Source organism: Dendropsophus ebraccatus, chromosome 6, assembly GCF_027789765.1.
Source record: "Dendropsophus ebraccatus isolate aDenEbr1 chromosome 6, aDenEbr1.pat, whole genome shotgun sequence".
NCBI classification, from domain to species: Eukaryota; Metazoa; Chordata; class Amphibia; order Anura; family Hylidae; genus Dendropsophus; species Dendropsophus ebraccatus.
In genome coordinates this window covers 6,380,152-6,405,531 of record NC_091459.1, presented here as the reverse complement: position 1 = coordinate 6,405,531, position 25,380 = coordinate 6,380,152, and the positions used below count along the sequence as shown (strand labels likewise).

Genomic DNA, 25,380 nt, shown 5'->3' with positions numbered 1-25,380 from the left:
GATTCTGAGTGGGACATCACAATGCACTTTGCACATTAACTCTGTATAATAGTAACAGGTCAGGGCTGAATTACATGATGCTATCCTCTTAAAGGGGCACTCCAGTGAAAATATTTTTCTTTCAAATCAACAGGTTTCATAAAGTTGTATAGATTTGTAATTTACTTCTATTTAAATTAGGTTTTCCCATACTTATCAGCTGCTGTATGTCCTGCAGGAAGTGGTGTATTCTCTTCAGTCTGACCCAGTGCTCTCTGCTGCCACCTCTGTCCATTTCAGGAACTGTCCAGAGCAGCAGCAAATCCCCATAGAAAACCTCTCCTGTTCTGGACAGTTCCTGACATGAACAGAGGTGGCAGCAGAGAGCACTGGGTCAGACTGAAGATATAGAATAAGGAAGGAGAGGAAGACAAGCTGATAGAAAAGTATCAATGACTCCACAAACAGAGACTGAGCTTCAAAGGGGAAACTCTGAACACCTAAAACATTTAGGTTGGGAGATCAATGACCTGAGAGTCACGCGGCCGTTAATGACCAATGGATCCGAGGTTTCAGAATCACTTGAACTTGGCAAAGTCCATCATCTGCCATCCAGATCAGAGCGTGTTACATCTGTGAGCGGCAGAGGGGACACTAAGGCGGCATCCGAATCATGGCGGCTTCAGCGTTTGACCCAGACCCCAGGTATATTAGAATATACTATAGTATATAGACCCCAGGTATATAGGTATATAGTAAACTATAGTATATAGACCCCAGGTATATTAGTATATACTATAGTATATAGACCCCAGGTATATTAGTATATACTATAGTATATAGACCTCAGGTATATAAGTATATAGTAAACTATAGTATATAGACCCCAGGTATATTAGTATATACTATAGTATATAGACCCCAGGTATATTAGTATATACTATAGTATATAGACCCCAGGTATATTAGTATGTACTATAGTATATAGACCCCAGGTATATAAGTATATAGTAAACTATAGTATATAGACCCCAGGTATAGTGATATCAGTATATAGACCCCAGGTATAGTGATATCAGTATATAGCAACTATAGTATATAGACCCCAGGTATAGTCATATTAGTATATAGCAAACTATAGTATATATACCCAAGGTATAGTGATATCAGTATATAGAAAAATATAGCATATAGACCCCTGGTATAGCGATATCAGTATATAGCAACTATAGTATATATGTGGTGACCCCCGGTGTGGAGGTACGGCCGGTCACTTGCCAGATGGTTAAGTATGACGCCACTCCTGTGGTGGTTGGCCAAGATAAAGCCTTGCCCAGTGATGGTAGTTTGTCGTGATGCCAGTGCAGGTTGGGCACACAGGTATGGTGGCACACCTGCCGGGCTGTTGCGGGGTCCCTTGGGTACTTATCACGGTGGTCCGGAGTGGAATAGTGACCCACCCGGACTAATGGCACTGCCACCCACAGAAAGGGGAGATGACCCAAGGAGTGTGTGTGCTGTGTCGGTGCTTGACGAGGAATCACAGAGTCTCTTTAGCATAAATAAAAACTTATTTACTCTAAAGATACTTGAGGTCGGCAGCAGATACTACAACTTTGCTTTCATACAATACATTACACTTGATAAGTTACTTAATACTTTCGAGTTCAGATCTGTACTGAGAGTAGAAGGAGTGAGACAGCCGTGCTGACTGAGTTCCGTGCTGAGAGGTAGCAGAGAGGATCAGAAGAGTAGAGAGGAGGATGTCGAGAGAGTCCCAACCCAAGTAGTACTGTGCTCTGCTGGAACTTCAGAGGTAGAAATAGAAGAATACTTGAGAGTAGAGAGAGAATACTTGTGCCTGTGTTTTGACTCTTTGGTCTTTGCACCACCTATTGCCCACCAGTGTCGAGTGACCCGTCCTAGAGGGTGACACAAGCCCCAGACCTTGTTACCTGGGATGAGAGGTATGCTAAGGGTTTCCTGCTTACACCCGCGATGCGAGATAGAGTTGATATGCTTCTAGCAACTTTGCTCTATCCGTATCAGTTCCTTACTTCTTTATGTATACTGTCCTGCACTGTGTTCATCTGGTCCACGGCGTGGGTTAGGATGATCCCTGAGACTTGTCCTCTCTAGTGGAAGCTTAACACTGCATAGTGTGTAGTGAGGTTCTTTGAGAAGAAACTGTAGGAAACGTCCTACCTCTACAGAGTCCAAAGACAAAACACCCTACACTTCCTCTACCCAGGTGATGTCCTTCCTACAGCGCATGTAAGGTGTGCTGTGAGTGGGTGAGGAGTGCGTATGTGAAAGTAAAGAGAGAGATGATAGGTGAGAAGCAGAAAGAACTCTCATTGGTGTACAGACCCATGTGGTACATAAACAAACAATAACCCTTTGAGTACTACAGCTGTGCAATAACTGAGCATACATACTTGCAATCATGATATCTTGTGGCAAAACTCTGGTACTGCTACATCACCACTTACTCTTAAAGTACAGGCTTTTACGAAGGGTGTAACCAATAGCGACACCCGTGGTGGGACACCACATATAGACCCCAGGTATAGTGATATCAGTATATTGCAACTATAGTATATAGACCCCAGGTATAGTGATATCAGTATATAGCAACTATAGTATATAGACCCCAGGTATAGTGATATCAGTACATAGCAAAATATAGTATCTAGATGCCAGGTATGGTTATATCAGTATATTGTAAAATATGGTATATTGACCCCAGGTATAGTGAGTGCAGGAAGTGGTGTATTCTTTCCAGTCTAACACAGTGCTCTCTGCTGCCACCTCTGTCCATGTCAGGAAGTGTCCAGAGCAGGAGAGGTTTTCTATGGGGATTTGCTGCTGCTCTGGACAGTTCCTGACATGGACAGAGGTGGCAGCAGAGAGCACTGTGTCAGACTGGAGAGAATACAGCACTTCCTACAGGACATACAGCAGCTGATAAGTACTGGAAGACTGGAGATTTTTAAATAGAAGTAAATTACAAATCTCTGGCACCAGTTTATTTGAAAAAAAAAAAAAAAAAAAAATGGGTGAAAACCCCTTTCAAAAGAAATTGGTAATCTAGCCTGCTTTATTAGGGTTAATACACACATAGCATAATTTTACGCCAGACAAATTTGCTCCTATATTTGTAGGCCAAACATGCAGATTTTGGCTGCCACAGACTTGCTGCAAACTTCCCCACTTTTCATTGCAAACCCATTTGTATGATATTTGTATTTTGTGGAGAGTTTGTATTTGATGCTCTGAGGGTACGTTCACACATTGCATTTAGAATCATGTAAATTTCTTCTGTGAGTGTGCAGCAGATGAGGATTAGTGCCATTGTTATTCTATAGGTCTAATCCTTAAAGGGGTTGTCCAGTGAAAATATTTTTCTTTCAAATCAATTAGTATCAGAAAGTTATACAGATTTGTAATTTACTTCTATTTAAAAATCTCCTGTACTTTTCAGCTGATGTATGTTCTGCAGGAAGTGGTGTATTCTCTCCAGTCTGACAAAGTGCTCTCTGCTGCCACCTCTGTTCATGTCAGGAACTGTCCAGCATCAAATCCCCATAGAAAACCTCTCCTGCTCTCCAGACTGGAGAGAACACATCAATTCCTGTGGGACATACAGCAGCTGATAGGTACTGGAAGACAGGAGAGGAACCCCTTTAAAGCTGAGCTACTATATGTGAATGTGATCCAGTGCTATTCTTTATTATACTAGTTTTGCGCTCTCTTCCAGGCTTCCTAAACAGAAGGTTTACTTTCTGCAGAACTTGATGAACAACCACAGTGTGCCACCATCCTGCGTCTCCCGACCGCCAGCAGCGGCACAGTTACCGTACTGTACGTAATTCACACACTTTGCATATTAGTTTATTCAGTATCTATATTGATGATTTATATATAAACTAGGATCACATTTGCATTTGTGGCATAAACTATGTCAGAAAACTGGCAGTCCTGTACCAATGTATACGAAAGGGTATATACCCGCAGGGCCAAATGATGTCACTGTACCGACCATAGTATAAAAGTGACATCATTTGGCACATTGCTGCGTCTATACGGTTTTGTTTTGTTTTTGACTGATGTTGGAGTACCCCTTTAAGGCAGGACACTAAATCATAATTTAAAAGTTGTATAACCAAGTCACCTGGTATCGTTCCACTATTCTTTCCAGCCTAAGCAGCCTTGTACAGAGTTGGAAGCATATAATACACAAAATGACTTGGTTTACTAAAGCACTGGAACTTAAAGGGATTCTCCAGCGTTACAAAAACATGGCCACTTTCTTCCAGAGACAGCACCGCTCTTGTCTCCAGTTTGGGTGCAGATTTTGTAACTCAGTTCCATTTAAGTGAATGGAACTTAATTGCATTTTGGATTTGGGTTTGCAGAGAAAGATGTTGCCAACCTGGACCAGGTTTGGAGGAAGAGGTCCCTCTAGATGGTGGCGCAACCAATTGTGTTCAGTAAAAATCATGCCACTAAATGTGAATGAGCTAATGGTACTCAAGTCGGGTATAAAACAACAAAATTTTCACTCTAAAGACAAGTACAACACGTTTCGGCTCCTAAAATAACAGTGGAGCCTTCATTAAGTAAACATAGTCACGAAACAAACACCATCTGGATTTGGGTTTGGTGATGCGAGGCTTGCATGCAGCTGCTCGGTCATGAAAACCCACAGCTTGAAATTCCTGGGGCACAGTTTTTTGGGCTTATTTTATTGTAATATGAGGTTTAGCCCTCTTCATTTATTGATTTAACAGACTATTGTTGATTTTTTTGCACTAACACCTGAATATTCAGTGACTGCTCTGTAACTAAGACCGGCTTCACACTGCCCTAAAAAGGCCAATATAAATGCCGGCGGCCAGAGGTTAGCCTGAAGTCAATGGAAGTTTATGATCGTCCTTGCACAGGCAGCGTTTTATAGGGCGGCGTTCTTCTCTCCTTTCTGGCGTTTTTGAGGCTTGGTGGCAGTTTTTCCAAAATGCAGCACGCTGAGGGGGTGATGTTTTTTTTTTTTTGTGGTGTTTTTTTCTCCGATAGACTTCAAAGGGAATGTTCTGGTTGTCTCACAAATGTTATTGCTGTGTATAAGGATGTTTTTTTATTCTTCCTGATGTTTTTGTCTCCTTTTAGGAATTGGACTATTAGGAAGGTAATAGGCGCCTGGTATCATCTGCGTTTGGATAGCAACCAGACCACATATGTGTATACTTAACTGGCTAGAATCTCTTAGTATTTCATGCCATTGGGTAGGTGCCGAATGTTTTATTATCTCATCCATAACTCATGACCTCTTCTCCTGTTTGTAGTGCTGGACACTGTACAGCTGTGCATTATGGGGATTCTTACCGTACTTTGCGCCCTCTCAATCATTATTTATCTGGAAGACGTCGCTTACATTCTAAGGAAAGTGAAATGTCCCGCGAAGAAAAGAACCTCTCTATGGAGCAGCGCCGCCCCGACGGTAGGAGCCGAAGTGGCCGTATACTTACTCTCTTTTCTTTTCTGTTAAGCAACATTTCAGCCATTTTTGAAAAAGTTACAACGGGAAGTGCAGCCAAATGATTTGTTCTTTTTCTATTTGCTGCTCAGAATTGGAGGGTCTCTGTACACGAGCAGATGAAGGCATCTGTTCTTTCTTTCTTTTATTTGTCAATTATCAGAAGAGGTTTGCTCATACTCGTCCTCTCATAGACATACAAGTATTCGATGCACTGTTGATTTTCCCACCTACATAGAATGGAGAGGTGTGTGATTTTTATCGTAGGTGCACATCACCTGTAAGAGTCCGAATCTATAGAATTCACAAAAATCACATTGTGTGATTTTTAAATGATAAATTTGCATTTTACTGCACAAAATAAGGATTTGATCACCTACTATTATCTTTTGCTATTTGGTAAAACAGACGTTATCTATATTCCACAAGTCAGTACAATTACAAAGATAGCCAATTTATATAACCCAGTTCACTTGAGCAGGACAGAAGTGGTGTGATCTCCACAGTACAAACTGAGCGAAGCGCTTAGTTAGCTCGGCAATCTGCTTATCAGCCTGCTGCCCTTGAACTTTGTGTCGTTCCATGTGCCTAGAAAAGCTGAATCCAGTCCTAAGAAACTTCTCCCAGTTTCCCAGCACTGGATACAGCTTTTCTAGGCACCCGGGGAGGGGTGGAGTTTATAGGCAGCAGGCTGATAAGCAGATTGCCGAGCTAACTAAGCGCTTTGCTCAGTTTGTACTGAACATTCACTCATCTCTAATTTCCACCATATTTTTTTTTTACTTTCACAAACACTTATATATATAATAAAATGGAGCATGTATGTATTATGTAATGGTTTTAATTCTCTTGTGATGATGTGTATTGATTTAGGTCATCTCAATATTTACCTGCTTGGGATTATGGATACCTCGTTCTGCCATGTTTGTAGAAATTGGTATTGGCACGTAAGTAATGGTTCAATGTTAAGAGATTACATAAAGCTGCCAGAAAATAAAAAAAAAAGTAGGCCGGGTTCACACTGAGCTTTAGCAATCTGTTTCCTTCAATCATTTTATCCAAAAAAACGGATGCATTTGTGTGCATCTGTTTTGATCCTTTTTCCCATGTTTTGATCCCTCCACAATCAAAAAAAAACTGATTAAAAACAGATAAAAGCGCATCTATTGTTTTATAGTACACAAAAAAGTTTACTGTTTAATGTTTTTGTGCATACTAAATAAATTGATGTGTTTTGATCGTTTTTTTTCTTATATTGGAAAAACTGATCAAAATGCAAGCACAAATGTATCTGTTTTTCTCATCCTTTCTTTTGCATAAAACGGATTACAAAAAACGCAGTGTGAACTCTTCAGTAAGGAACGGGCACTGGTTACAATGGTATCGGCGTCCGTTCTTTACTGCAGGGATGAAATTACATTGAAGTCAATGCCATGCCGCCCGCTGTGTTCACACATCGTTATGTCAACGCCCGTTCTTTAAATTGGGTGTTAAAATAATGTACCTGCCTATTATTTCCAGATGTTGTTCATTGAACAATGTCCGTAAATAATAGCTTTTCACTCAATGTAATGTGCAATGGCAGCCGCACATTACATTGAAGTGAATGGCTAATTGATTTGTGGGCCCACCTGATGGTGTGCGCAAGTCCATGTTAAAAAGATAACAGTCCTGCACCTGATACAGAAGTATCGGCTGCAGGAACGTCCTGGATGCTGTTAAACATAGTGTGAACATAGCCTTCTCCTATAAAAAGCCTATAAGCAGGATGGATTGTGGGTGATACGTCAGTACAAGTATGATGGGATCTATTTTGCACAATAGAAGCACTTTTTACAAAAACTTTGCAGCCTTGAGAAATCCATCTGTAAAATGGTGGGTTTTGCTTCTAAGACTAAAAACCAGCATGTAGCCCCAGCCTAATGCTTAAAGTGTCACTGCCGTTTATTTTTTTTTGCAGAAATCATTAGTACAGGCGATTTAAAGACACTTTGTAATTGGGTTTATTAGCCGAAAAATGCATTTTTATCATAAAAAAGCAGTTTGAAGCTCTCCCCCTGTCTTCATTGTTATCTATGGAGAGGGGAGGGGGTGGAGGGAGATGAGGCACCAAAACAGGACAATAAAGAGTTAATTTACAGCTACATCACCGGGCTATCTCCTCTGAGGTCAGCACTGACCTCTCTGACCTCTGAATACCGGTTTTCACACAGGTCCCACTGTGTAATCCTTTGTTCTCTGCTGGCGACTAATCTCTCTCCTCCCCCCTCTCCTCTCCATAGAACAGACAGGGCACGACTGTTGTAAACTAGTCGAGATTTCCTGATAATGAGCAGTAAATGAGAAAGGGGGGTCTTTTTGAATGCAGATAATGGCAGATTTGCCTAATAAACCCAATTACAACGTTTCTTAAAATCGCCTGGACTATTGATTTCTGCAAAAAAAATAAATAAATGAAATGACAGTGACCCTTTAATACTTACAGATGAAGATATAACACAAAAATGTCACTCAACATGAATGGGATGAAACATTCCCTGTGTATTTCTGTAACGTCCAGTAACTATTCAGTAATAATAATAATAGTAGTAATAGTAATAATAAGGCCGCCATATAATCTCCATGGAAAATAATAAGTGAAACCATTTTCATTTAGGTATTTTGCCATCTGCTTCTACCTTATCCTGATGGTTATAATAGAAGGTTATGGGGGAAAAGACGCGCTGGTGAAGAAACTGGAGTTCACAGACGTCCACATTAACACAGGGCCGTGCTGCTGCTGCTGCCTGTGCCTGCCACGCATCAAAATCACCAAGTAAGATTTACCATAGGGGAATGGAAATCGCCAGGAGTCGCCAGCTTACTGCCATGATGTCCTCTGCCAAAATAAATCATGAGAATAATTCTACATAGAAGTAAAAAATGGATAATATAAAGTAATACTTATATTAATTAAAGGGGCCGTTCGCCAATTTTTCCTTTTTAATCAACTGGTGTAAGAAAGTGTCTGAGATATGTAATTTACTTCTTAAAATTAAAAAAAATCTCCAGTCTTCCAGTACTTATCAGCTGCTGTTTCTCCTGCAGGAAGTGGTGTATTATTTCCGGTCTGGAGAGCAGGAGAGGTTTTCTATGGGGATTTGCTGCTGCTATGGACAGTTCCTGACATGGACAGAGGTGGCAGCAGAGAGCACTGTGTCAGACTGGAGAGAATACACCACTTCCTGCAGGACATACAGCAGCTGATAAGTAAATTGCAAATCTCTGGCACTTGCTGGAACCAGTTGATTTGAAAGTTATTTTTTTTTAAACAACATTACCATATTCTACAGCATTGTATAATTGGGGGGGAAAAAAGTAAAATGAGAAATTGGAGAGAGATCCTTGCTCACAAATACATACAAGTAGCATAAGTATAAGTAGCAAATCGAATGCTCTGGGGCAATGGACTCCACAGAATAGGAACAACAGATACCTCCTGTAGAAGAGAGTGCAGGAATGTAATAAATGAGGATGAGAGGAATTGTCCTCTGAGATGTCCCAAAATGCTAACATGGCTGCAACGCTATCCATACCTTTATTTGTTGCATTACAAAAAAGCTACAATGTTGCAGATAAAGCCTGCCAAGGACTTGTTTACATCATCTGTCTCGGGGGGGGGGGGTTACAGTACAGTTTATCGTGTTATAATTTATAAACACTTAGGAGGACATGTATTAACGGGCGTACAGGGCTTTTTCGGCGGAAAGTGCAGATTTGCGCATTATTTTATTCGCAAATAGCCGATTTGCGAATTAAATATTCGCAAATCGGCACTTTCCGCCGGGTAGGGGGCGGGAAGGGGGTGTGAAGGGGGCGGAACGGATGGCGCAGACTCAGAGTCCGCACGATTCACCATCCGTTCCGCCAAAAGATACGCCTAAAACCTACTCCAGTCCTCAGCTGGCGTAGGTTTTCGGCCGTGCGCACCGGAGCGCACGGGATTTATGTAGAGGCAGTCCGCCTCTACATAAATCCCTGTAGCGCCGGAGATGCGGGGGCATTTATAAGTCCGGCGTAAGAAACGCCGGACTTATAAATGTCCCCCTTAATGAGCATATGGACTTTTGTAGTTTGGGGTTGTGGACTTTGCTTTTAGCGTTGCGGTGGCTACAAGAACAAGCCGTACAAATCGGACAGACTTGCTATAGATAATCAATGTTAGCTGTCAGATCCCAGCCATAGTGTCCATGAGGACCAGCTATAAGTAACAGGTGCATATGGATTGAGCCAGGTATAGTGCATGTGGATGGAGCCAGGTACTGTATAGTCCATGTGGATGGCGCCAGGCATAGTGCATGTGGATGGAGCCAGGTATAGTGCAGGTAAATGGCGCCAGGTATAGTGCATGTGGATGGAGCCAGGTATAGTGCATGTGGATGGAGCCAGGTATAGTGCATGTGGATGGAGCCAGGTATAGTGCATGTGGATGCAGCCAGGTATAGTGCAAGTAAATGGTGCCAGGTATAGTGCACGTGGATGGAGCCAGGTATAGTGCATGTGGATGGAGCCAGGTATAGTGCAGGTAAATGGAGCCAGGTATAGTGCATGTGGATGGAGCCAGGTATAGTGCATGTGGATGGAGCCAGGTATAGTGCATGTGGATGCAGCCAGGTATAGTGCATGTGGATGGAGCCAGGTATAGTGCATGTGGATGGAGCCAGGTATAGTGCATGTGGATGGAGCCAGGTATATGCATGTGGATGGAGCCAGGTATAGTGCATGTGGATGGATCCTGGTATAGTGCATGTGGATGGAGCCAGGTATAGTGCATGTGGATGGAGCCAGGTATAGTGCATGTGGATGCAGCCAGGTATAGTGCATGTGGATGGAGCCAGGTATAGTGCATGTGGATGGAGCCAGGTATAGTGCATGTGGATGCAGCCAGGTATAGTGCAGGTAAATGGAGCCAGGTATAGTGCATGTGGATGCAGCCAGGTATAGTGCATGTGGATGGAGCCAGGTATAGTGCATGTGGATGGAGCCAGGTATAGTGCATGTGGATGCAGCCAGGTATAGTGCATGTGGATGGAGCCAGGTATAGTGCAGGTAAATGGAGCCAGGTATAGTGCATGTGGATGCAGCCAGGTGTAGTGCATGTGGATGGAGCCAGGTATAGTGCATGTGGATGGAGCCAGGTATAGTGCATGTGGATGCAGCCAGGTGTAGTGCATGTGGATGGAGCCAGGTATAGTGCACGTGGATGGAGCCAGGTGTAGTGCATGTGGATGGAGCCAGGTATAGTGCATGTGGATGGAGCCAGGTATAGTGCATGTGGATGGAGCCAGGTATAGTGCATGTGGATGGAGCCAGGTATATGCATGTGGATGGAGCCAGGTATAGTGCATGTGGATGGATCCTGGTATAGTGCATGTGGATGGAGCCAGGTATAGTGCATGTGGATGGAGCCAGGTATAGTGAATGTGGATGCAGCCAGGTATAGTGCATGTGGATGGAGCCAGGTATAGTGCATGTGGATGGAGCCAGGTATAGTGCATGTGGATGCAGCCAGGTATAGTGCAGGTAAATGGAGCCAGGTATAGTGCATGTGGATGGAGCCAGGTATAGTGCAGGTAAATGGAGCCAGGTATAGTGCATGTGGATGCAGCCAGGTGTAGTGCATGTGGATGGAGCCAGGTATAGTGCATGTGGATGCAGCCAGGTGTAGTGCATGTGGATGGAGCCAGGTATAGTGCACGTGGATGGAGCCAGGTATAGTGCATGTGGATGGAGCCAGGTATAGTGCATGTGGATGCAGCCAGGTGTAGTGCATGTGGATGGAGCCAGGTATAGTGCACGTGGATGGAGCCAGGTATAGTGCATGTGGATGGAGCCAGGTATAGTGCATGTGGATGGAGCCAGGTATAGTGCATGTGGATGGAGCCAGGTATAGCACCATATCTCAATAAATATGAGAGTAAATATTCTGCCATAAAGCAGATGCCGGAACTGCAGGAAAGCTTTTATTGACTTTCCCATTTGCTTACTCATCTGCACTGCAAGCGATTGAAGCCAGACGGTGCGGGATCCCTCCCTGTCCTCGCCTGCACCGCTCTACTGTAGTATTACAAGAAACCCACATCTAAGGCCGTTCAATGCCAAGGCCAATAGAAGGTCGGCGATAGAGAGTCCGCCATTACTGCTGACACGTCTGATAGAAGAGCTCTGACCATCCACAACGTCCTCAGATACTCTCTGTGTCCGATCAGCGCTGACAGTCACAGGAGGATGGGGACACCCAGATGACAATTATACATATATTCCTAAGAGGAAACACATAACACAGAGTAGAACAAATAAATCAAGGGGAATTTACTGACACAGATGTATGGAAAGAGGTGACCGGTCTTACTTAAAGGGGAAATCTCAGCATTTGTGGCCTTTTTTCTTTTTTTATAACACATACTTTCATTTTCCGTGATATAATATTTTGGTGTTTTACAATCTTTGTGCTGTAAAATTTTTTAAAAGTTGACAACTTGGCAGCACCTTTATGATGTCTATAGGGCATGTCTCAATCCATTACTAAATTACCAGGAGAATTAATAGACGTATAAGTACTCTGTAGGGTCTGGAAAGAAAATCCCCCCCGGTGATCAGTTGTTTGCAAGAGGATAAGCACCATGAACTGACCCACAAGCAGAGAGCATGGCGTACACCGTATATTGCGGCCGAGTTGGGTTCTGGGAGCTGAGCAGCCCATGCTGCCTTTACACGTACCGCATCGCTGCGTATTTATCGCTGCCTTTTGGTGCAATTTTTACATACGAGTTTTGATTTTCACATGATTTTCAGGTGAAAATCAAAACTCGCATGTAAAAATTGCACCAAAGACGCAGCGATAAAAAATGCAGCGATAAATACGGTACGTGTGAAGCTACCCTTAAAATCTCGGAAAAACACCAGCCGCCAGATTTTTCGGCAAACTGTGGTGTTTTTTCTACCATAGACTTTAACGGGATTGTTTTGGTTGTCTCAACAATGCCATTGGTGTGTGTGTGTGTGTGCGGAATTTTTTTCTCTTGCATTTTTGTCACGTTAGTGGTCCAGCAGTTAGGTCATGTGATGGCAGAGGGGAAAAAAAGTTCAGCGCACAAAAATGCAGAAACCGCATATAAGATCATTCACACGTAAAGTAAAAAATTCTAGAAAAAAATGAAAAAGAAAAAAAAAAAAATGGCGTGTGCCACATATGCATGAAAAACGCCAAACAAAAGGTGTGTGTGAGGGCACTACACAATGTATGGAGCCTTCTGCTTCCAGCTCTGTTCTGTGGGGATGTGGCGGCCAGAAGTTAGGACCCCACTGATCAGGTATTCATGGCCTAAGGATCATCCAGCAATAAAATAAAATAAAATAAATCCCGGAAAACCTGTCTAACATGCGCTGTATTTTTTCCTTTCAGGAGGAAAGTGAACTTCTTCATCCTGAGCGTCTTCCAGATGGCCTTCCTGAAGCCGCTCTTTAATATTCTCGGCTTATTCCTCTGGACCGATGGAATTTACAATCTGGATGATGTGAGATTTTTTTTTTTCATGTGATCGGACCTTCCTCCGCTGTGTCAGAATAATGCCGAGTCATTTAGTTAACGCGCCGTATAGGGATCGCTGTACTGGAAATGTAATATATCACTGAATGGAGTAATCCGGCAGTAACTGAGCTCTCACCAGCCCGACTTACAGGAGAATTATACAAGTAGTGTGCCGCTAGTCTGAGAAAAGTTTTTACAAAGGACAGGTGCACTTTAAGTTTTAGAGCAGTATTAGGCCCACAGTAGATCTGCTCGGGTATCATGCAGGTGGCTGGATTGTTCCATCATTTGTTGGCCACATTACACAGGTCTCCTATGACCAGGGAGGTGCATGTCCAATGAATTAGACTGATTTAACATGATTTAAAGGGGAAGTCCGGGCTCGGCCTTTTTTTCCCCCAAAAGACCCGGGGAGGAGGTGGCTGAAGATAACAGCCTGCACCTACATCCCCACAACTGGCTCCGCTGTCCCCCGCACCGGTTCCCAGTCCTGATCCAGTTTGATACTGTTTCCTTATCTGAGCGGGGACCTGGGTCATGATGTGTTAGTCAGCAGCCATGTAAAAGTTACAAAGATCAGCTGAGGATCAGGAGATGAGTGGCCGATAGCACACAAAACTGACGGCATGGATATGTATATATCCTTGTTGTCAGTTTCCAGATCATCCAAGCGGTGCATACTTACCTTTCGTACTGCTGTGTGATCTGCCATTCCCGCTCTCTGGCCACTGCTGTTTCTTCAGGCTGCCTCCTCCTCCAGAATGACTGACAGGCTTGGCTGCCTGAATATACAGCAGTGGGATGGGAGATCCGGAGAGCTGTATGCCTTATCACATAAGATTGCCGAAGGTAAGTATGCCCTCCATGTGTAATCTAGAAACTGACAGCACGGATATATGCATAACTGTGCTTTCCACAGCCGCACAAATGATACAAGGATTGTTTGTGCGTCCTGACCACTTGATTAATTGTGCCATGTAAAGGCACTGCATACGAGAGCCAATCTCGCTGATCAGTGCTTGTTTACATCCTTGCATGGCCCTATGTGCGGCCATTTAAAGGACCCTTACATAAAGTCTACATTATATGTCCATCCATTGACAACAATTAGTACCTTATCATTTATATCATGACTGTGCTTACCAAAGAGTTGTAAAGATAACACTCAAAACTGTCTTGTGATTTCTAAAAAATATTCTGTGAATTGTAGGTCTCCGGTACCAGTATTGCACTATGGATGAATGTGGTTATTGGCTTCTGTACTATTATAGCCCTATGGCCAATTGGTATACTATTCCGTGAGGCCAAAGGTCACTTGGCTGAATTCAACATGGGAACAAAATTTGCAGTTTTTCAGGTAAGCAATTTCTTCAATACACAGAATGGACATACAGGACAGACGCCAGAAGCACAAGCTTACAGCTGTTTCACGCCATGATTGGGCGCTTCATCAGACCTGGTTACATTACAGAAAGATGTTGCATTGTACACAGAAGAATGACACATGGACTTAATTTTTTTAAACTGATGTTTTTCCAGCTGCTGCTCATCCTGACTACATTACAGAACTCCATCTTTAATATCCTGGGCGACACCGGAGTGCTCCCCTGCGTGCCACCGTATGCTTATAAAGACAGGTCTCACTGTAAGTTCTCTCATCTAAAGTAAGCTTCTAGATAGAAGGAAAGCAAGTCAGTACATGAATATATACTGTAGTCTCTCAAGTTACAACGTTAGTTGGTCCTAGGAGGCCCATTGTATGTTGTAGATATTGTATGCTGAGATACAAATATCTATGAAAAACTAAAAGCCCCCAAAATGTAATGAATGAGTTATAAAGCAAGCCCTTACATATCACCTCCCATCCCACTGTAGGTAATCCCCCTGTTTGTTAGCCCTCTGCCCAGTAAATAGCATATATGTTAGACATCTCCCCTGGTATCCTCCTCAGTAGATATTGCCCCCTCCCCCCCCCCATGGTAGGCATCTCCCCTAGTGTCCTCCATGGTAGGCATCTTCCCTAGTGTCCTCCATGGTAACCCTCTCCCCTAGTGTCCTCTATGGTAGGCATCTCCCCTAGTGTCCCCCATGGTAGGCATATCTCCTGTACATAGTGTCCCCCATGGTAGGCATCTCCCCTAGTGTCAAACATGGTAGGCATCTCCTCTAGTGTCCCCCATGGTAACCTTCTCCCCTAGTGTCCCCCATGGTAGGCATCTCCCCTGTACATAGTGTTCCCCGCGGTAGGCATCTCCCCTAGTGTCCCACATGGTAGGCATCTCCTCTAGTGTCCTCCGTGGTCGGCATCTCCCCTAGTGTCCCCCATGGTAGGCATCTCCCCTTGTGTCCCCCATGGTAGGCATCTCCCCTAGTGTCCTCCATGGTAGACATCTCCCCTAGTGTCCTCCATGGTAGACATCTCCTCTAGTGTCCTCCGTGGTAGGCATCTCCCCTGTTGTCCTCAATGGTAGGCATCTCCCCTAGTGTCTCCCATGGTAGGCATCTCCCCTAGTGTCCCCCATGGTAGGCATCTCCCCTAGTGTCCCCCATGGTAGGCATCTCCCCTAGTGTCCCCCATGGTAGGCATCTCCCCTAGTGTCCCCCATGGTAGGCATCTCCTCTATTGTCCCCCATGGTAGGCATCTCCCCTAGTGTCCCCCATGGTAGCCCTCTCCCCTAGTGTCCCCCATGGTAGCCCTCTCCTCTAGTGTCCCCCATGGTAGGCATCTCCCCTAGTGTCCCCCATGGTAGGCATCTCCTCTATTGTCCCCAATGGTAGGCACCTCCCCTAGTGTCCCCCATGGTAGCCCTCTCCCCTAGTGTCCCCCATGGTAGGCATCTCCTCTATTGTCCCCAATGGTAGGCACCTCCCCTAGTGTCCCCCATGGTAGCCCTCTCCCCTAGTGTCCCCCATGGTAGGCATCTCCTCTATTGTCCCCAATGGTAGGCATCTCCCCTAGTGTCCCCTATGGTAGGCATCTCCTCTATTGTCCCCCATGGTAGACATCTCCTCTAGTGTCCTCCGTGGTAGGCATCTCTCCCAGTGTCCCCCATGGTAGGCATCTCCCCTAGTGTCTCCTATGGTAGGCATCTCCTCTAGTGTCCCCCATGGTAGACATCTTCCCTAGTGTTCCCCGCGGTAGGCATCTCCCCTAGTGTCTCCCATGGTAGGCATCTCCTCTAGTGTCCACCATGGTAGGCATCTCCCCTAGTGTCCCCCATGGTAGGCATCTCCCCTAGTGTCTCCCATGGTAGGCATCTCCTCTAGTGTCCCCCATGGTAGGCATCTCCCCTAGTGTCCCCCATGGTAGGCATCTCCCCTAGTGTCCCCCATGGTAGCCATCTCCCCTAGTGTCCCCCATGGTAGGCATCTCCCCTAGTGTCCTCCGTGGTAGGCATCTCCCCTTTTGTCCTCCGTGGTAGGCATCTCCCCTAGTGTCCCCCGTGGTAGGCATCTCCCCTAGTGTCCTCCATGGTAGGCATCTTCCCTAGTGTCCCACATGGTAGGCATCTCCTCTAGTGTCCCCCATGGTAGCCCTCTCACCTAGTGTCCCCCATGGTAGGCATCTCCCCTGTACATAGTGTCCCCCATGGTAGGCATCTCCCCTAGTGTCCCACATGGTAGGCATCTCCTCTAGTGTCCTCCGTGGTCGGCATTTCCCCTAGTGTCCCCCATGGTAGGCATCTCCCCTTGTGTCCCCCATGGTAGGCATCTCCCCTAGTGTCCTCCATGGTAGACATCTCCTCTAGTGTCCTCCGTGGTAGGCATCTCCCCTGTTGTCCTCAATGGTAGGCATCTCCCCTAGTGTCTCCCATGGTAGGCATCTCCTCTAGTGTCCCCCATGGTAGTCATCTCCCCTAGTGTCCCCCATGGTAGGCATCTCCCCTAGTGTCCCCCATGGTAGGCATCTCCTCTATTGTCCCCCATGGTAGGCATCTCCTCTAGTGTCCCCCATGGTAGCCCTCTCCCCTAGTATCCCCCATGGTAGCCCTCTCCCCTAGTGTCCCCCATGGTAGCCCTCTCCCCTAGTGTCCCCCATGGTAGGCATCTCCCCTAGTGTCCCCCATGGTAGGCATCTCCTCTATTGTCCCCAATGGTAGGCACCTCCCCTAGTGTCCCCCATGGTAGCCCTCTCCCCTAGTGTCCCCCATGGTAGGCATCTCCTCTATTGTCCCCAAGTTAGGCATCTCCCCTAGTGTCCCCCATGGTAGGCATCTCCCCTAGTGTCCCCCATGGTAGCCCTCTCCCCTAGTGTCCCCCATAGTAGCCCTCTCCCCTAGTGTCCTCCATGGTAGACATCTCCTCTAGTGTCCCTCCCATGGTAGGCATCTCTCCCACTGTCCCCCATGGTAGGCATCTCCCCTGTTGTCCTCTATGGTAGGCATCTCCCCTAGTGTCTCCTATGGTAGGCATCTCCTCTAGTGTCCCCCATGGTAGACATCTCCCCTAGTGTCCCCCATGGTAGGCATCTCCCCTAGTGTCTCCCATGGTAGGCATCTCCTCTAGTGTCCCCCATGGTAGGCATCTCCCCTAGTGTCCCCCATGGTAGGCATCTCCCCTAGTGTCTCCCATGGTAGGCATCTCCTCTAGTGTCCCCCATGGTAGGCATCTCCCCTAGTGTCCCCCATGGTAGGCATCTCCCCTAGTGTCCCCCATAGTAGGCATCTCCCCTAGTGTCCTCCGTGGTAGGCATCTCCCCTTTTGTCCTCCATGGTAGGCATCTCCCCTAGTGTCCTCCATGGTAGGTATCTCCCCTAGTGTCCCCCATGGTAGGTATATCCCCTAGTGTTCCTTGCAGTAGGCATCTCTCCCAGTGTCCCCCATGGTAGGCATCTCCCCTAGTGTCCCCCGTGGTAGGCATCTCCCCTAGTGTCCTCCATGGTAGGCATCTCCCCTAGTGTCCTCCGTGGTTGGCATCTCCCTTAGTGGCCCCCATGGTAGTAATCTCCCCTAGTGTCCTCCGTTGTTGGCATCTCCCTTAGTGGCCCCCATGGTAGGCATCTCCCCTAGTGTCCCCCGTGGTAGGCATCTCCCCTAGTGTCCCCCGTGGTAGGCATCTTCCCTAGTGTCCTCCATGGTAGGCATCTCCCCTAGTGTCCTCCGTGGTTGGCATCTCCCTTAGTGGCCCCCATGGTAGGCTACTCCCCTTGTGTCCTCCATGGTAGGCTACTCCCCTAGTGTCCTCTGTGTTAGGCATCTCCCCTAGTGTCCTCCGTGGTTGGCATCCCCCCTCGTGTCCCCCATGGTAGCGCTCTGCACTAGTTTCCCTCATGGTAGGCATCTCCCCTAGTATCCTACCCCTCTAATACATAGTCTTCCCTGTGGTAGACATCTCCCCCAGTGCCCCCCCCCCCCAGTAGATAGATTACCCCAAAATAGGCATCTCCGCTAGTATCCTTCCCCCAAGTACATAGTGTCCCTCATGGTAGGCATCTCCCTTGGTAGTATTATGACAGCTCAGGAGGCCCAGTGTATTTCAGCAATTGGCCCCCTGATGCGTCAGGCCCCGTAGCAGCTGCTATGGCTGCTACAATGGTAGTTATGCGCCTGGGTACAGGACATGTTGTACCACCCTGTACTGTATAGCGTTGCTGCTGGACAACCAATCCCTGCATGCACTTTAGTAATACAGGGGTTCTACATTTATTGGTGTGATCATCTATTCACATGTGTCGCAGATCTGGACTGTCTATAGGATTGTATGTAGAGTCTGGTCTCCAGGAAAGACCACTGTATGTTAAATATACTGTAACCCGAGGGCCCACTATATATACAGACAGACAGCAGTTTACATGTCATTATCTTGTAGTATTCTCTTTATCATCTGAAAGTATAACGTTTTATTTGCCATGTGATACGGTGTAACAGTAAAGCAAACATTAGTCACAGTCATACTACCTACCTATTCTACCGCTTACCTGCTATATCAGGCGTATCACATTACACATTCACAGAAAGATTATTGTATACTGTTTGTTGGTCAAACAAGTTCAAGGGAACATGATCTGCAAGTATGAGCGGGTGCACCCAGAAGACACATAGGAAGTCACGTATACAGAGACTGTACCGTGCTACATTAGGATATTCTGGATAATTGGCCTAGATCAAACTCAGACCCTCCAGCTGTTACAAAACTACAACTCCCATCATGCCTCGAGAGCTAAAGCGTCAGCTGTCCAGGCATGATGGGAATTGTAGTTTTGCAACAGCTGGAGGGCTGAAGGTTCCCCATCCCTGCCCTGAACTAACAAAGACACAGCTGATTGGGCTTGACCATTCCCAAGGGAGATCAGGTACATAGGCCTAGATTTAAAGGGGTACTTCAAAAAAAAAAAAAAAAATCTTTTAAATCAACTGGTTTCTAAAAGTTATATAATTTGGTAATTTAATTCTATTTAAAAATCTTTAAGGATTTAAGTACTTATCAGCTGCTGTATGTCCTGCAGGAAGTGGTGTATTCTCTCCAGTCTGACACAGTGCTCTCTGCTGCCACCTCTGTCCATGTCAGGAACTCTCCAGAGCAGCAGCAAATCCCCATAGAAAATCTCTCTTGCTCTGGACAGTTCCTGATATGGATAGAGGTGGCAGTAGAGAGCACTGTGTTAGACTGGAAAGAATACAACACCTCCTGCAGGACATACAGCAGCTGGTAAGTACTGAAAGACTGGAGATTTTTTTTTATAGAAGTTAATTACAAATCTCTGGCACCAGTTGTTAGCAGTGTAATAATCCGGACTGAGGAGGAAGGTAAGAGCCATACTATAAGACACATACCATCCTCCTTGGTGCCACGTGTGTACTAGGGGCAGGGCCGATTCTAGGTTTTCTGCTGCCTGAGGCGAGAATTGAAATGCCCCCCCCCCCAATTAACGAATAGTAGTTAAGAAATCTATGTAGCCAACTGCATAAACAGATATATACATACATAGCTATATACTAGCAGCAATATACAGCACATATATACCAATAATGAATACATTGCACGGATATATTATTTTTATAGCGTTCACCGTGCAGAGAAGTATATACTGTATACACACTCACATATACTGTATACACACACACACACACATATACTGTATACACACACACACACTGTATACACAAACACACACATATATATACTGTATACACACACATATACTGTATACACACACACACACACACACACTGTATACACACACACATATATATACTGTATACACACACATATACTGTATACACACACATATATCCTGTATACACACACATATACTGTATACACACTCACATATACTGTATACACACACACACACACATATATACTGTATACACACACATATACTGTATATATACACACACACACATATATATACTGTATACACACACATATACTGTATACACACTCACATATACTGTATACACACACACATACACACACACGCACACACATATACTGTATACACACTCACATATACTGTATACACACACACATATATATACTGTATACACACACACACACACATATACTGTACACACATACTGTATACACACTCACATACACACACACACACACACACACACACATATATATACTGTATACACACACACTAACCTCCTGTGTCTGTCTCCTCCAGCAGATGTCACATCCCAGGCCAGCAGTGGAGGCTCAGGAGATGAGGCTGTATGGGAGGGGACAGGGCACACACAGCTTTCAGTCAGCTCCACTGTGGTGCTGGGCCTCCCTCCCCTTCTCTCTGCTCCGACAGAGACAGCCAGCCAGCTAGGAGACAGCCACCCCCAGTGACAAGGCTGTCCATCACTGAGCTACGGAGAGGGGGCCTGAGGAGGAGGCAGAGGTGCCTGGTGATGTGCCTGCAGACCGGGTGAAAGTGAGGGATTGTGCCGCCCCCTAGTGGAGTAAAGAATCTGCCGCCTGAGGCAGGAAGCTCAGTCTGCCTCATGGCAGAAACGGCCCTGACTAGGGGGCTTTAAAGGGGTAGTGCACCAAAAAAAAATTTCTTTCAAATCAACTGCTGCCATGAAGTGCCAGAGACTTGTAATTTACTTCTATTAAAAAATCTCAAGCCTTCCAGTACTTATCAGCTGCTGTATGCCCAACAGGAAGTGGTATTATTTCCAGTCTGGAGAGCAGGAGAGGTTTTCTATGGGGATTTGCTCCTTCTCTGGACAGTTCCTGACATGGACAGAGGAAGCAACAGAGAGCACTGTGTCAGACAGGAAAGAAAACACCACTTCCTGCTGGACACACAGCAGCTGATAAGTACTGGAAGGCTTGAGATTTTTTAATAGAAGTAAATTACAAATCTCTCGCACTTCATGGCAGCAGTTGATTTAAAAGGAAAAATTTTTTGGTGCACTACCCCTTTAAACCAGTTAGATTTGTCAAACCTGCTGATAATTCCCCTTTAAATTAACCCCCTTTTTCTATTTTTCAAATAAAAATATATATAAAAAAAAAAAATAATAATCAACCAATTTGGTCTTGCTGCAGAATTGCCTGAACAATTTATTTATCACGTTCCTGATCACGGTAATCGGCGTAAGCACAAAAACCCGCCAAAGTGCAAAATTACTGATTTTTGGTTACATCTCAACCAGAAAACAATAAATAAAAACTGATAAAAAAAGTCACATATACGCAAGTGTGGTACCGGATAAAACTACAATAATCGTTCCTCACACAGCCCCACAGCCCAAAAAAAATGAAAGAATACAGCACATTTTTTATTATTTAAAATTTTTAAAAGTAGTAAAATAATAATAGTAAGTAAAAGTAATAGTAAGTAAAAAAATAAAAGAAAGTAAAAGTTCTATAAATTGGGTATCGTCGTAATCGTACTCACCTGAGGAATATAGATAACACGTTACCGCAGGGCCAACAACATAAACACAAAACCCACCTGAAATTCAAAAAATTTTCTTTCTTTTCAATTTTACCTCCCAAATATTTTTCTGTTTTTAGTATTGCATTGTATTTTATGGAAAATGAAGCGTCTAAAAAAGAACTGGTGTGTGTCTGTAGGTGAAAGGATGAAAGCGCTATGGCGTGTTAAACATGTGGAGGAAAAAGAAAAATTGTACAAAAATGGAAGTGTCTGTGATATTCGGTGCTCACTATCTTTGTCTTTGTCTCTTTTCAGTGATGCACTACCATCTGCTGATCATAGAAACATTTCTACTGACAATCCTGACTCGTAACGCCTACCGGAAGAAGGACGAAGAAGCGGGGTTCACACTGAAGACACAATCTGTGTGAATAAGACCCATAGTCAGGGCTACGATACACTATACTCTGTCACAGGGGGAGATTTATCAAACATGGTGTAAAGTGAGACTGGCTCAGTCGCCCCCGGCAACCAATCAGATTCCACCTTTCATCCCTCACAGACTCTTTGGAAAATGAAAGGTGGAATCTGATTGGTTGCCGGGGGCGACTGAGCCAGTCTCACTTTACACCATGTTTGATAAATCCCCCCCGTGAGTTTATGGACACCGGTGTAGCATCTGACAATGACATAAGAATAGCATAGATTTCTTATGTTCAGTGTTGAATAAATTCTACCCGTCACAAATAAAAACAAAGACACATGAAAACTATTTGGTGATCAGACCCCGTTTTGTGAGGATTAAATCCCATAGACTTACATAATGCGCCCGTCTCAGTCACATGACACAGAGTTGAGAAAGAACAATGTGGGTGCCCTCACACACACATTCTGTCTGGCGTTTTTTTTTTTTTTTTCATTTGCATTTTTTTCTGCCATTTTTGACTGTGTGTGAATCTTTTTTGTGGTTTCAGCGTTTTTGTAAGCTGGACTTTTTCTTTTCCTCCGCCATCACATGACCTCGCTGATGGACCACAAAAGGTGACAAAAAAGGCACACGCCCAGCAATGACTGTTTTTAGACAACCAGAACAATCCCATTGAAGTCTATGGGAGAAAAAAACGCCACCCCCTCTGCATGCTGCATTTTGTAAAAACTGTCATAGAGCCTCAAAAACGCCAAAAAGGAAAAAAAAAAACCCCGCCCGAGAAAACACAATGGGGGAGATTTATCAGACATGGTGTAAAGTGAAACTGGCTGAACCAATCAGATTCCACCTTTCATTCCTCACAGACTCTTTGGAAAATGAAAGGTGGAATCTGATTGGTTGCTAGGGGCGACTGAGCCAGTTTCACTTTACACCATGTTTGATCCCCCCCCCCCCCCCCATGCGTGTAGGCCGATCATAAACTTCCGTTGACTTCCAGCTAATATCTGACCGCTGGCGTTTTTATTGGCGTTTTTCCCCCGGCTTGTTCTTCTGATCAGTCCGGTGTGAACACTCAGACACTGTCACACCCCAAAAAATTTTTTTCTAAATATGTCATTATTTTTATCAGTTGGGATCTATTTAACAACAAGTATTACAGTGATACCGTCCCCCCGCTGTGGCAGGACTGAGTTGCTGGTAATAAAATATACGTGAAAACACCTTTCGAAGTGTCCTCTGTGAGTTATATATGCACAATCAGGTCATTGTATCGTCTGTGGAGAGTGTGAGGAAGGGGCTTTTTGGGCTATGTGCCCCCTGTCCTGCTTCAGCCCATGATTTACAATCCTGCCCCCCTACTGAAGCATAAGCCTGGTACCTTGTACGTCACTCAGACTCGATCGATATCCCGCTCAGGTGGCTGCTGTCCGTCACTCTGCCCCCTTATATTTAGGTATATAGTCTTCATTATGTTCCATTTATAAGACAACACAACCTAATTATGGAACCTCGGTGCGACTAGGAACAGCACACTCATTAGCACTCAATGTTACCACTGTATAATGGCTAAACAATAGCGCCACACTATGGCTGTTCTCATTATTACAACAGACCCTATAAGAGATTACAGCACAACTAAATCTAATGACACTTTCTACTAGCCACGACTCATCTCTCCAGAACCTGACAAACATCTTAGGCTTTATATTCTTTCAGTATCATACTTACCTTTTTACCAAATAGTAAGCTAAAATTATTATGTTAATTTGTTTTCCCTAAGACCCATTGGCATCACAACATATGGGGTAAATTCGCCCCTGCGAGCCCCTGGGACGAAGGAATATTTAATGAAAAAATAACAATTAAATTTTAATCCCCTCCTCCATGAGGTATAAATAGGCTCCACCTCCCCCTAGACCTCAGTCTAATTATAAAGAAACATAAAACACAGGGAGGGAGTCTTGTGATGCCAATGGGTCTTAGGGAAAACAAATTAACATAATAATTTTAGCTTCCCTTACGTCCCATTGGCATCACAACATATGGGGAATTAGCAAGCATTATCCCCAATGGGCGGGTTATTTATTGCGTCCGCATTAAGAACAGATCTTGCAAAGGTTGTTCTTGACAAGAAAGAAGTATCCAGCCTGAAATATCTCACAAAGGTTGTCAAAGACGACCAGGTAGCTGCCTGGCATATGTCCTCAAGTGGCACAGCGGCACGCTCTGCCCAAGTGGAGGCCACAGCTCTAGTAGAGTGAGCCCTGGTAAATTCTGGTGGATCCAGATCAGCAGAGGAGTAACATAAGGCAATGGAGTCACAGATCCATCTGGATATTGAAGGTTTTGAAGCCTTTCTCCCCTTGTTCTTTCCTGCGAAAGGGATAAAGAAATTCTTGTCTTTACGAAAATCACCTACTCTATGTAGATAGATCTTGATAGCTCTGGATACGTCCAATAAAGAAAGATCCAAGTCTTCTTTAGATGATCCAGTAGGAGAAAATACAGGCAATACTATTGGCTGGTTGATGTTGGCAAATGAAGCCACCATAGGCAGGAATCCTGGAACCTAAGGATAAACTTGTCTTGGGAAAAAAAAAAAAAAAAAAAAAAGTCACGTATGGAGGTGCGGAGCCAAGGGCTTGAAGTACTCCAACTCTCTTAGCAGAGGTAATGGCTAGTAAAAGAGAAACTTTCAATGTTAACTTGAAGTCTACTTCCTCCCAAGGCTTAAAGGGAGGAAGACACAGGCGTCTCAACACAAAGGATAAGTCCCATGGGTCTACCTGCTTAACCAGGTTAGGCCTAGTCTAGCCTTAACAAAATTCTTTACCTCCAAGATCTGAAAGAAACGTGAGTTTCGGTGTGCAGAGAGGGCTGCTATCTGCACCTTGATGGAACTAGGTTTTAATCCTTTATAGAAGCCTTCCTGTAAAAACTCCAATGACTGTGGAGTAGAAGGTTTAAGTCCATCAATACTCCTGCTTGCACACCAATCTTGAAAATCTTCCAAATCCGTGCATAAGATTTATTTGT

General features: G+C 44.7%; 2 protein-coding genes across 2 annotated transcripts in view; one reads left to right on the top strand and one right to left on the bottom strand.

Moving 5' to 3' along the window:
- TFRC (transferrin receptor) overlaps nucleotides 1–8,365 on the bottom strand; it is a 71,263-nt gene extending 62,898 nt beyond the window's left edge. The window contains exon 1 of the mRNA XM_069974441.1: nucleotides 8,342–8,365. Within this exon, the coding sequence (XP_069830542.1) occupies nucleotides 8,342–8,344 (3 nt within the window). The 5' untranslated portion in view covers nucleotides 8,345–8,365. The remainder of the gene's footprint in view (nucleotides 1–8,341) is intronic.
- On the top strand, nucleotides 564–22,424 carry SLC51A (solute carrier family 51 member A). The gene is made up of 9 exons (XM_069974446.1): nucleotides 564–684; nucleotides 3,740–3,843; nucleotides 5,325–5,479; nucleotides 6,389–6,462; nucleotides 8,172–8,330; nucleotides 12,960–13,071; nucleotides 14,296–14,442; nucleotides 14,625–14,730; nucleotides 22,230–22,424. Exons 1-9 carry the CDS (start codon nucleotides 653–655, stop codon nucleotides 22,343–22,345), a joined length of 1,005 nt encoding a protein of 334 aa, XP_069830547.1. The 5' UTR covers nucleotides 564–652; the 3' UTR covers nucleotides 22,346–22,424.
- Nucleotides 22,425–25,380: the final 2,956 nt, after the last annotated feature.

Bases quoted from the DNA above. Each gene is read 5' to 3' on its own strand.
- SLC51A (XM_069974446.1), top strand. From the start codon at position 653: ATGGCGGCTTCAGCGTTTGACCCAGACCCCAG. The intron at 685-3,739 runs GTATATTAGAAT...GCTCTCTTCCAG, and splicing joins GCGTTTGACCCAGACCCCAG to GCTTCCTAAACAGAAGGTTT. The intron at 14,731-22,229 runs GTAAGTTCTCTC...GTCTCTTTTCAG, and splicing joins TTATAAAGACAGGTCTCACT to TGATGCACTACCATCTGCTG.